The sequence below is a fragment of the Haematobia irritans genome, chromosome 5, assembly GCF_050003625.1.
Source record: "Haematobia irritans isolate KBUSLIRL chromosome 5, ASM5000362v1, whole genome shotgun sequence".
Lineage (NCBI taxonomy): Eukaryota > Metazoa > Arthropoda > Insecta > Diptera > Muscidae > Haematobia > Haematobia irritans.
Window position 1 is genome coordinate 174,777,155 of NC_134401.1, and position 12,814 is coordinate 174,789,968.

At 34.6% G+C, this 12,814-nt stretch overlaps 1 protein-coding gene across 1 annotated transcript in view; it reads left to right on the plus strand.

The window, feature by feature from the left end:
* LOC142238293 (uncharacterized) overlaps positions 1-12,814 on the plus strand; it is a 29,885-nt gene that overhangs the window by 12,229 nt on the left and 4,842 nt on the right. The window contains exon 2 of the mRNA XM_075309900.1: positions 11,892-12,307. Coding sequence (XP_075166015.1) covers positions 11,892-12,307 — 416 coding nt within the window. The remainder of the gene's footprint in view (positions 1-11,891; positions 12,308-12,814) is intronic.

Consider the following 12,814-nt stretch of genomic DNA (forward strand, 5'->3'; position numbering starts at 1 on the left):
CTTTTCTGTTCTCTCTATACCACCAGTCCAAAGAAGGCACAAGGGGTTGCATACTCCCTTTAAATCCAATTCTTTTTGAATTGACTCATCCATTAGGCTAATGGAAGAGCCTTCATCAATGAATGCAAACGTCTCGACGTATTTATTTTCACCATACACTCTAACAGGAATAATTTTAAATAAAATTTTGCTCGCTTGGGCACTATGAGAGTTTACCACACTTTTATTACTATTTGATTCAATACCATCGTTGTTTGACATTTCATTTTCTTCATTATCTCTTATGTTTTTGTACCTATGTAGAGACGGATGATGAAAATAGTCACACCCTTCCACCCCACATTTAATTCGCTTTCTGCACTCTCCTTTATGCTTTCGTAGGCAAAATTTGCAGAGATTATGTTCTCGCACAACTCTCCACTTATCTCCACGATCTAGTTTACGATATGCATCACAACGATCAACCGATTCACACTTGTTGTTACAAATGATGCATTCTCGTCCCTCTCCGTGAGAGTGGACGTAAGCTTTGTTATTATTACTTTGATTATAACTTCTACTCTCACCGACGTTGTTGTTGCCATATGTAGTGGAGTGGTCAACTGTTATACTGCTTGCTGTAATACCTAGGTTAAACATCCATTTGTCAAATTCGGACAAATTGGGTTTTTTGTTTTCGTTTGCTAAACGCATTCTTTGTGTGGCCCACTGCATTTGATATGACGAGGGCAATTTGGACAACAATTCATGGATGAGTGAAGAATTATTTATTTCATCGGTTAGTTTGCTGGCGTGAATAGTAGAAACTAGACTGCGGACATTTACGGCAAATGTGGTAAGTGTATTTAAGTTATTTTCACTAACTTTTGGGGTCATTTTTATACGATGTTTTATTGAATTTATAATCTTTTCAGGCTGACCGAAAAGCATTTTTAAAATGTCCATCACTGTGTTTACATTTGAAGGGTGAACAAGCATTTGTTGAACACTTTGCAAAGCGCTGCCCTTCAGTGACTTTTGTAAGCGGACTAAATTTTCGGCATCCGTAAGCCCGCATTCTTGAGTAGACCAGTGGAAAATGGAGGAGAATATGGGCCATTCTTCTGGCTGTCCTGAGAATGGTGGAAGCTCTTTCGGAATCGATTGTCGAGAAATAATTTGATTATGCGATAAATTGTTGAGTGTATCACAACCACATTGTGTATTCCCATTTATATTTCGTGATGTGGATGGAAGACAGTTCATTGTTGATGATATAGGATGTGATGTGTTGTTTACCGGATTAAAATTATTTGAAGAAGACGCAATTGGATACGTGTACGTTGGCCTGTAAGTGGAATCCATTTGGTATTGTTCATTACTGTCGAATGTTACGTAGCACTGGCGGTGCGCTGAATGGCTATCAGGAACGGGGCAGGAAGTATTTGCCTGTGGATTGGAAGAAGTTGGTTGTGCTATGGGTGCTGTTCGTTGGTATGTATTAGATATGTTGTTTTCCTGAATCGATGCGGGCATATGTGTACTTAGAGAATTCGTAACACCTGAAGGAATATCTAAATAAAGGGTCTCTTCTGGCGGGAACAGCTCCTGCTGATCTGTGTTGTTATTTGTTGCAGATTGTGGGATTGGTTGGTCTATGCTAGAGTCATCAGTTGCGTTTTGAGTATTGTTGTTGGGCGATTGATCATTTTCGCCGTGTTCAGGCATATTTTCTAGCCAGTTTCGTACAGACTGAGACCTACATGAGGACTCATCTGATATACTATCTGCTTGTTCTTCGAGCAGTTGATACTTCTTTTCTAGGTATTGTTTATTTAGTAACGCTTCCTTTTCTAACCGCTTTTGTTCCATTACTCGTTCTTCTTCCAAACGTTGAAGTTGTAGTTCAATTCTGGACGAACGGGAACGGTGAGAACGTTGAGAATTGTGGCTGTGAACACTGTGGGCAGAAGTTGGCTTTGAGCGGCAGCACTTTTGGCATTTTACGACATTTTCGTTTGATGAAACGTCGCGCGTTTGGTAAAATGGTTTGGTACAAACCGAGCATATTACCATTCGTTCGTCAGGGGGTTTAGGACACAAGGAGGAGGTCCGATCGTTTGGTTGATTCTCTAGGTCAGTGGAATTCATGTCTACTTACTGCGATTGGCAAATTGGAGACAGGGAAACCGTGACAATGTATTTTGTCCAAAGAAACTAAAAAGAATTTTAAGAATGTTGACAGCAAACAGGTCTAGCTAGCAATCTCCGCTGGACTTTGAATAAAGTACGAAAAGTTTCGGCTTTAAAATTTATTGGCACAATTCGCACTTATATTAAAATTCCTACAAACAAGGTTCGTTAAAAATGGCATACAATAAATAATTAAGGAGACAACATACTTTTTAGTGCAAAAACTGCTAACAATTCTTAAAATCTCGTGGCCTTCTAAAACTGCACAATTAGGCAATTGTATCTACCAAGCAAGGACTAAAAAATGGCGCATTAAAAACCACGCTTCTTGACAAGATATACTGTTTCGTTAAAAATAGTTGACAATTAAAACAATCATTCTTTAAACATGCACAATTAATTGTTAACAAATAGAGATGCCAAAATAGACTAAAATCCTTATGGGGTCTCTGTATGTGGCGGCAACAACACTGTTATTATTATTATTTCTATTTATGTTTTTTTAATTACATTTATGTTTCGATGTATGTGGTTATATACACATTGGATAAATCTTCTTGTACTTTAAATATAAGAGTCTGTTATATTTATTGTACATTTTTTTTTTTGAAATAAAGTAAATCAAATAGGAAATTTATGGGCCTGTCAAACAATTTCAAAATTTTGAATATAGATATACGCATCGAAACTTCGAAATCGGGTCATAAATTTTCAGTTTGGCAATACGAAAAAAATTCACAAAAAATATAATTTTGTCGGCTCCGGTTAATCTCTCTATTGTTGATGTTAACAAAAAAGTAAAGAGGAGCAAAATATTAATATGCTTTATAATGAGTTTCACCCACACATTCGAAACTTAGAACCTTAAGAACTAAAATAGTCTATTTTAGTTTTATTTAAACATGAACCAACGAAACTTGAAATCCAATATAAAATGTTAGTCATACCTCTTAGACAATTACAAAAAAAAATAGAAAAGACATGTGAATCATGATTCATGAATATTTTTAAATTCAATATTTTTCAAAAACCTGCTAGCGAACTATACCGGCTAGCATTGATTATCATAACCAAAAGTAGTTTTTTTTTTTGAAAATGTTTGCTTTGTCAATTAACAGATAGCCTGTCATAAAAAAAGAACTCCCTTACTATCTAAGCATAACAATGTTTTTGTACATTCAAGATTTATATCTTACCCTATATATAATGCTGAAACTTTTTAGGCTAATTAACAAAATAAATTGCTAATATTTAGAGCATAGCTGCTATTTAAGAGTAAATCCGTTTTTTCGGTTTCCGCTGCTTATCCCACTAATGGTCATACCACAAAGAAACTAAAGAATACCGAATATGAGGGGGAAAATAGAAAGTTGAGGTGATTTTGAGCATAAAGTCAAAGTTTAATTTACGCTTTTTCCTTGAGTGGAAATCAGTGAAATTGGCTAGGAAAAAACTTTGCCAAAGCCCATTGTGGCTTTGGTTTTTCAGCAAGCACATTAAGTTCACTTTTTCATAATTATGATCATTATTAATATTTTGCTGATATAGAAATATAAACAAACCCATTAAAATGCTAAAATGTTAAAATCTAAATAATATACAGCATCAACAACTTCGAAAAGTAAAAACAAACTCGTTTCATTCACATTTGATTTGGCCCCAAATGCCCAAAAGTGCCCGACTTGAGGTAGCAGTGCACAGGCAAAGGTAACTCTACTTAAAAAGCCCCATCATGTGATGCTGTTATTGATTAAACGAACAAGATTTTTGTGGAAGCATGTGATTATGTCTTAGAAGTGCTTAAGAATTATTGGAATTCACATGGAGGTATTTTAATATTTATTCATTGGCCGGTATTTGCAAGTCAGATTGTCTCTAATATTAATGGATTTTGAAAAACGCTTTTTTCCAAATTTGTCACACGTGCCCCCAAATTAAACATTCGTCATTCAGATTTTAAAGTGCTATCTGTCAATCAACAATTTGTCAATTGCAAATAAAATAGATGATGTGTTAAATGAGTTTTGAGATAATTCATAATTTCACAACAGACTAACCAAACAGAGTTACCTTTTTAGAGATTTGCATTTAGAATTGATCATATAAATATCAATTCAGTGTCAATTTGACGTTTTACTCTTCTCCGCGTAGTAGGGATGAATCCTAAACAACTGTGACCATCAACTTTCTAGCCGATGGAAACTAGCTCGAATTGCTTTTAAAAAAGCGTCATATATTTTTTGAAATAGTCTTATACTGCGTTCGCACTAAACACGAAATCCTCGTAAACGATCTGGATCTCAGTAGATTTGCAATAGGCAAATATCAGCTGGCTCGTAGAGGATTTCAACAAAATCACTTTCAAAATCCCCTTACTGCCTTGTACAACTGTGGTTTTAGTACTAAAAATGCGCTTTTTGCAACCCTGCCCCAATTTTCCTTGTACATGAATGTGTGTGTGCGTGTGCACATACTGGTTTGTGTTTGTATTGATATATTTATAAACAGCTGTTAAATCCTCAAATCTACGAAATCTCGTTATTTTGCCAGTCCGAACACTTGAGATTTGTAAAGAGATTTTGGTTCTAAATAGCGAGATTTCGTGTTTAGTGCGAACGTAGTATTACGGTCGCGTTTGATGTCCGATGTGAAAGTCGACAAATAATGTTCTAACAGCTTTCTCATGTCCAACATTTCGTTCATGATATGATCCACGTGATCTTTTATCCTTTCGGTTAGGTTTCAATTTCGATCATATAAAGAAATGAAACACCGTGCCACCATACTGCTGTAATGTTAGGTCACCTCTCACACAAAGGGTCGTAGCTTCTACCACAATTTCCGACGACATAAAACAGTTCGATGAGAATGTTTTCAATGTTCTCTGAATTGTTTCACATACTGAACACTTTTCTTTAGGTTGTTATATGGACTCGTCCATCTTTGAGCTCGATGTATCTGACAAAAACTAAAATGTGTCAAACTTTACCTCAATAACATGACTTTTAGTTAATGTTATATAGAGAATAATAAAATGTTTAATATAAAATTAATTTTAACATTAACCATTTAGCAATCAATACTAAATCTAAAATATTCGAAGATTTAAAATTTTTTAAAAATTGACTATATCTTCTGGACTATAGCGCAGTTGCTATTGAATTTGTAGAAATTGGTTATATAATTAACTTTCTCCTGTCTGCCGTGTAAGAAAATATGCACCTGTTCCCATGTATTTACATGCATTATTGTGCTAAAATTCTGTTTTTTTATTCACCTTGGCGATATATGGAGAAAACAATGAAGGAAAACAATTGCAATCTATTGACCCCAATAACAGATCGCACATAATTTCGTTAAAAGAAAGGTGATAATAGTTAAGGCAATAAATGCCGGATGTTGATTGAATTTTGTTTTCACATTCGTGTGAATTTTAGAGTTAGACCCATTGCCGCCCCAATTATTCATGCGCTTTCAACTTTGTACGATTCTCAATAATTTTAAATTAAATAACTTTTATTTGTTTATTCAATGTCCTATTAACAGTGCTACTATTTTAGCGGTAGCAACAAAAGTAAGATGTAAAAAAATAGTTTATCTTTCTATAGTTTATCTTTTAAAATTATAATAAGGTATTTGGTATCTATTCAATTCTAATTGTTGAGTTATGTAAAAATTATAATACCATTACCGATTTGTTTTGTTTTATTTGATCGAATGTTCGTATTCGTTTGCGCTGTGCATCATCTGTAGGCCAAAAGTCACGAAGGGTTAACTTAAATTAATAAAATACACTTTGCTCAATTGATCGTACAACCACATTGACACATTTTCCATTACGGTCGTTTGGCTAAAGCTATAGCGTCGTAAACTATCTATTACACTTGGAAAATATTCTAGGCTGTTCAATTAAATAACTTAATAATTGTAAAGCAAATCTTTGGAGTTTTTTTTATTAAAGCTAATATCAGTATTATTTTTTAATAGTTGGACAATGGTTGTTCAATGGTTTTTTTATTCTGTGTTTGTTTATTTGTTTTTAATATGAATGATGAATAGAATAAACCTTGGGGCCACCGTGGTGCAGTGGTTAACATGCTCGCCTTGCATACACAAGGTCGTAGGTTCGATTCCTGATTCGACCGAACACCAAAAAGTTTTTCAGCGGTGGATTATCCCACCTCAGTAATGCTGGTGACATTTCTGAGGGTTTCAAAACTTCTCTAAGTGGTTTCATTGCAATGTGGAACGCCGTTCGGACTCGGCTATAAAAAGGAGGTCCCTTGTCATTGAGCTTAACATGGAATCGGGCAGCAGTGATAAGAGAGATGTTCGCCAATGTGGTATTACAATGGACTGAATAGTCTAAGTGAGCCTGATACATCGGGCTGCCACCTAACCTAACCTAACCTAGAATAAACCTTGAGCAACCAGCTATTACAAAAAAAAAATATTGCAAATTTCAGGCACATCGCATGAAAATTACAAAAGCTATATAAAGAAAGAAGAAAGATAATCGTGGCACCAACGTATATAAAGTTTAGAATGTAAATAAAATGGAAAAATCGCCAAATATTGATGATGCCCTCAAACATCGCAATTAGGTGATGGGGCTATATCAAAAATGTAACTACCATTAGAATTTGACATGCCTACAGATAAGAAAAAATCGAATAGCTTTGTTATTGAAAGATGACATGTGATTACAACAGAAAGGAGGATGGATTTTTTTCTCACTGCATTTAGACATATATGACGATAAAAAGTATATTAAATCACACATACTATGTGTCTAGTTGAATACTGAATTTGGGTAGAACGTTAAGGGTCTATGTAATATTAGAATTCAATAGAATGACCTCTAACCATAGTATTTTTGCTTTAATAATAGATGAAAATATTTAGCGTTAAACGAAAGTTTTCTATAAATAGACTTCAACAGGTTGTTAAACTTGAATATTGTCATGCCAAAAGTAGAAACTTGACATATTAATATGTTTAAATTAAGAGTTCCATGTATAGAAAAACACAAAGAATTTCTTGTATCTTTAACTTTTAGACATTTGATATCATTCTTTATTAGTCTGCAATTACTGGTATTATTGAAAAATAGCTAAATACAATTAAGTAATATAATAATACATAATTATTATAATTCTTAAGGCTAGAATAATATCTTGTACATAATTTGGACAAATTGTTTACACCCAGTAAATTGTTCGATATTACGTTTAGCTCAAGTGCCTACCTATACACTAATAGAAAAAATTACGTTCCACAGGCATGAACGAACGGTGACAAAATGAAACGGAAACGTTCACAATAAATCAAAACGGAATGTCCACAATTTCGTCCACGTGCGTTCACGATTTCATGAACGGCATACGTTTTTCTTTGGCCGTGGAAAGTCTTAAAATAATCGTTAGACCTTATTATGACAACTCTACGGTGGTGCAAAGTTCTAAGGCGTACTCGTATGGTGCAGAAAACACAGGTTCGAGTCACGGTAGCGGAAACCTTTTTAAATTTTGTTTATAAATTCGTAACCATAACGTTTTCAGATCATGAACGCTGGTTTTTGTTTCGATAACGCATGGTGCCATTTCATCGTTGTCATATTGACACCGCCTGACACCACATGTGTGTTGATTCACTTCCATGAACGAATCGTTTTGAGCACGGCGTGCATGATTTTTTCTATGAGTGTAGTCATGTTATAACGGCGAGTCACATTTCGGCTAAAAATATTGATCAGTTTTAGGTATTTTGTGGTTATTTCCGACTCACCTAGACTATTCAGTCCATTGTGATACCACAACTAGTGAACTTCTCTCTTATCAATGAATGGTGCCGGATTCTATATATTGAAAGACACACCAATGTCACCAGTATTATTGAGGAGGGATAATCCACTGCTGAAAAACTTTATGGTGTTTGGTTGAAACTGGGATGACCTTTTCTGCAAGGCAGCACCATTGCCCCATCAATAACTGCATCGATATGAGTACTTCGGTCTTGAATTCTAGACTGAGTACAAGTACATTAACCTATAGTCTGTGCCCAATTAAAAGTGTGCTATAAATCTTCTTATTGACAATAACATAATTTACTTTCATTATTATTACTAAATTTGAATCGAAGGAAGGTTTTATGCTAATTGAAGGTAGTGCACTCCCTATTGGTTGACGTATTTCGCTAAGTGCGAAAGTACCAGTATGATAACTGAAATATCCAAACGACACGAGCTCTAAATTTGTTATGGGAGCATTGTATTTTTAACATCAAAACATTGTCAAATTAACATAACTGCGTTGTTAATAAAATTAAGTTAACACGTAATATATGTTTGGAATTTGCTAATAAAATTTTAAATAGGTCGAACAAATATGGATTCTGGGGAGATTCTTATTTATGTAATTTATAGAAAGATTTCGTCATTCTGTCTTGAATTCAGTTTAAAGCTAAAAGTTAGGATTTGTAAAATTTCCATAAAAATCAGAATTTTAGTTATTTTATGAATCTATAAATTTTGTTTAAAAAAATTCCAAAATATCGGTTCATTCAATTTATCTGACACACCCCTACAGAATTTTATGTATCCCTAACAGCAATACCTAGTTTATATTCAACGTGATTTTATTTTTAATTGATTTTGTTTTTGCTATAATTAAACGAAAATAATGCAAAGAAAAAAATGAAAAACGTCACATCATTTATTCAACTGATGTCTGGTGGTCCCCTTTTTGGTGGTACCCACTGCCTATAACCCATCTCTTTGTGACCCGATATGAATTTAAAATATTTCGATAGTTTTCTGTTTCGCAGTATATTTTTTTGGTGGATGTGGGAATTGTGTATCTGCTGCGTTTAGTTTGCGAAACGTGATTTTTTAGATTTGAATGAACTCCATGATTACTTGCCGGATATTCAGATATCAATAATTGTGTAAAACTACAAAACTACCGATCACATTGCGGACCGGCAAATGACCGGTTAGTTTGAGAATAAATTATCCACTTTACATTTGATGTGATGTCGATAGTGTTGAGTTTGTAAAATCAGTTAGTAGTTACATTTTTGTTATGTCACGTGTGAAAATGTTGAAATTGATTCGCGTGACGTATTTCATGAAGATTAAAACAGTTTTTGTTTTTTGAGAAATAATGAGAAATTTACATGGCAGCATCTACCATGGTCATATGGCTGAAATTCTTCTAAAGACATTAGCTCACAATGGCATTATTTGTGGTGTAGTGAGAGTTGTTTTTTGGGCTATTGACATTTGTTTTAAACTTGGGGTATTTTATGGCTTGAATTAAAGAAATTAAACATACAAAAATTACACCTACGGAAAATTCTAAACCTAAAGAAATTTGTTAGTGGACCTACAAAACAGCAAAAAGCCTACGGAGTTTGATTGACCTTCAGATTAAGCAGCTTACATAAGGGTGGTGTATGTAACCTTAATAGTGTGACTTGACATATACACTCAAAAAATGTTGTTAGTCATAACAGTTTGCTAACAAACAAATATATACAGCACTAAGTTCGGCCGGGCCGAATCTTAAATACCCACCACCATGAACCAAACATTAGGGTTTCTTTTGAAATTTCAGGAGGGCTTGAGGACTTGAGGACACTTCCCGAAGATAAATTTAAAGATTTCACCTATGAGGACTATATCAGATTCTGGATTTATAAGAACCATTTTTGTTTGAGGTTTAGAGGAATCATTAACATCTCTTGTAAGTGTGCAAGAAAATTATAAAATAACGTCTTGATTTGAAATCTTAAATCTGTAGAAGTAAAATCTGGAAATTTTACATTGAGTTTCAAGCAATTTTCATGATCAGTGCGCCTTCTTCTACACCCTCAAGAAATGAAGTCGGTCTATATGGAGACATTACCAAATGGAACTTAATCCGATACACGTTTTTGTGAGCCTAAAATACCAGAATATTTACAATTTCGGGCAAATCAGATAAAAACTACGATTTCTAGAAACCCAAGGAGTTAAATCGGAAGATCGTTCTTATGGGGGCTATACTAAAATATGGACCGATACTCACCGTTTTCGGCACACCTCTTTATGACCCGAAAATACCTCTAGATTTCCAATTTCAGGCAAATAGGATAAAAACTTCGGTTTCTAGAAGCCCAAGAAGTAAAATCGGGAAATCGGTCTATATGGGGGCTATACCAAAATATGGCCCGATACTCACCATTTTCAGCACACCTCTTTATGGCCCTAAAATACCTTTAGATTTCCAATTTCAGACAAATTGGATAAAAACTACGGTTTCTATAAGCCCAAAACCCCAAATAGGGAGGTAGTTTTATATGGGGACCATACCAAAACATGGACCGATACTCACAATTTTTGGAACACGTATTTGTGGTCCTACAATACCTCTAGATTTCCAATTTCAGGCAAATTGAATAAAAACTGCGGTTTCTATAAGCCCAAAACCCCAAATCGGGAGATCGGTCTATATGCCATACCAAAATATGGACCGATACTCACAATTTTTGGCACACGTATTTGTGGTCCTACAATACCTCTAGATTTCCAATTTCAGGTAAATTGAATAAAAACTGCGGTTTCTATAAGCCCAAGAAGTAAAATCGGGAGATCGGTCTATATGGGGGCTATACCAAAACATGGACCGATACTCACCATTTTTGGCACACTTCTTTATGGTCATAAAATACCTCTAGATTTCAAATTTGAGGCAAATTGGATAAAAACTACGATTTCTATAAGCCCAAGACGCCAAATCGGGAGGTCGGTTTATATGGGGACTATATCAAAACATGGACCGATATAGCCCATCTTCGAACTTGACCTGCCTGCAGACAAAAGACGAGTTTGTGCAAAATTTCAGCACGATTGCTTCAAGAAGACTGTAACGTGATTACAACAGACAGACAGACAGACAGACGGATAGACGGACATCGTTATATCGTCTTAGAATTTCTCCCTGATCAAGAATGTATATACTTTATATAGTCGGAAATCGATATTTCGATGTGCTACAAACGGAATGACAAACTTATTATACCCCCGTCACCATTCTATGGTGGTGGGTATAAAAACTGCTGTTTAGATTTTGTTTGTTGAAAAAGGGGAAAGCTGTCAATGTAACAAACATACATTAGTTGAAACGCAAACGTGTTTCTTTGCTGAAAAAGCAAATAAATATTTCTAAATTAGCAAACTCGTCTGCTAAATGTTTTTAACCAACATAATTGCTGAAATAATAAACTGCATTAGTTGAAACAGTTGCATTTTTGTTCTATAACAAGGGCTACTTGTTTACAAAAGTTTTTTGCATAATCAAGAACTACTAATTGTTTTTTGATGTTAAAGTTTTCTAGAGGTCTATGCGACTGTTTCGGGCTTACTACCACACTAATTCTCTTATCGGATAGATCGAAGTGAATTTATAATTTTATTCGGATTTTCAGGAAATTTTAGACTTTTCAGCAGTTGTCTGCTGTTCCACAATAGCATATTTTTGTCTGTTTGAGAAACAGCAGTCATTGTTTGCTATGAACAGCAGTAATAATGAGTGTAATAAAATTGTTAGCTGATTCTGCATTGATTTGTATATTTATATTAAATTTACATCTCAAGAATCTAGCCGGAAAAAAATATTTTTTTTAAATCTATCTTTAAAATCTTGAATGTCAACCGATCTTCTTTTTCTCTATTACAGATGTTGACTTTCGTTCCAATCCCACCTTTGAGCCCATATGTAACCTGCAAGAGGAACATTTCGTTGAGAGCGACGGTAAAGAATCTAGTCTCATATTGGAGTTCAATACAGCCAGTGCAAATGCTCATAAACAATCATGCACAAGGATTCTAAGTGCTCCACCCAACTATGGTTTTATTATAAGATTAATTTTACCTAAAATAAGGCATCCCACATCTCAACACATTAGCACTCATCATCATCATCAGCAGCAGCAGCAACAACGGTCGGCAGTGCCGATTATAGCTCAAGATCGATCGCAAAGAGCTGCAACAAAAAGTTCGGCCAGTAGCAGAAAAAACAACATGCCCACAGTGTCAGACAAGTTGAATGCATCGACGATATTGAAAGTGGGGCGTAGTTGTCCATTAAGTATTGTAAGTATTGAAAGATTCTAATATTTAATTAAAAGTGATGCAATATCGTAGTGTGTATTAAATGCATTTTAGTCTGTTGCCCAGTTATAGTTTGCATATATATACCCAGAGATCAAATACTACATAGTTGTAAGAAGGCATTAATTATACTTATAATTAATCCTTCAATTTAAACACAAATCCTTAAATTTTTGTTGGTGTTCATTTTCTATATTATACAATTAAACTAGGCATCACTAGGCGAACACATTGTCTCCCGAAGATTATAATCGCCTATGCTCCCATAATAGGAATTGCATATGGAATTGTGAATCATACATCCCTTATCGTTATTTGGGGTTAGGGTGTACAAAATTATGAGTATATTTTTGCCTGAAATTAGCATAATTTTGTTAGTGATGCGATGAAAGCAACCTTAACCATCGACATTAAAGTTTTAATTATGAAAACAGCCTCTTTATTTAAATTCCGTCACAGTGATGATTTCTCATTGCTTGGTTACACATG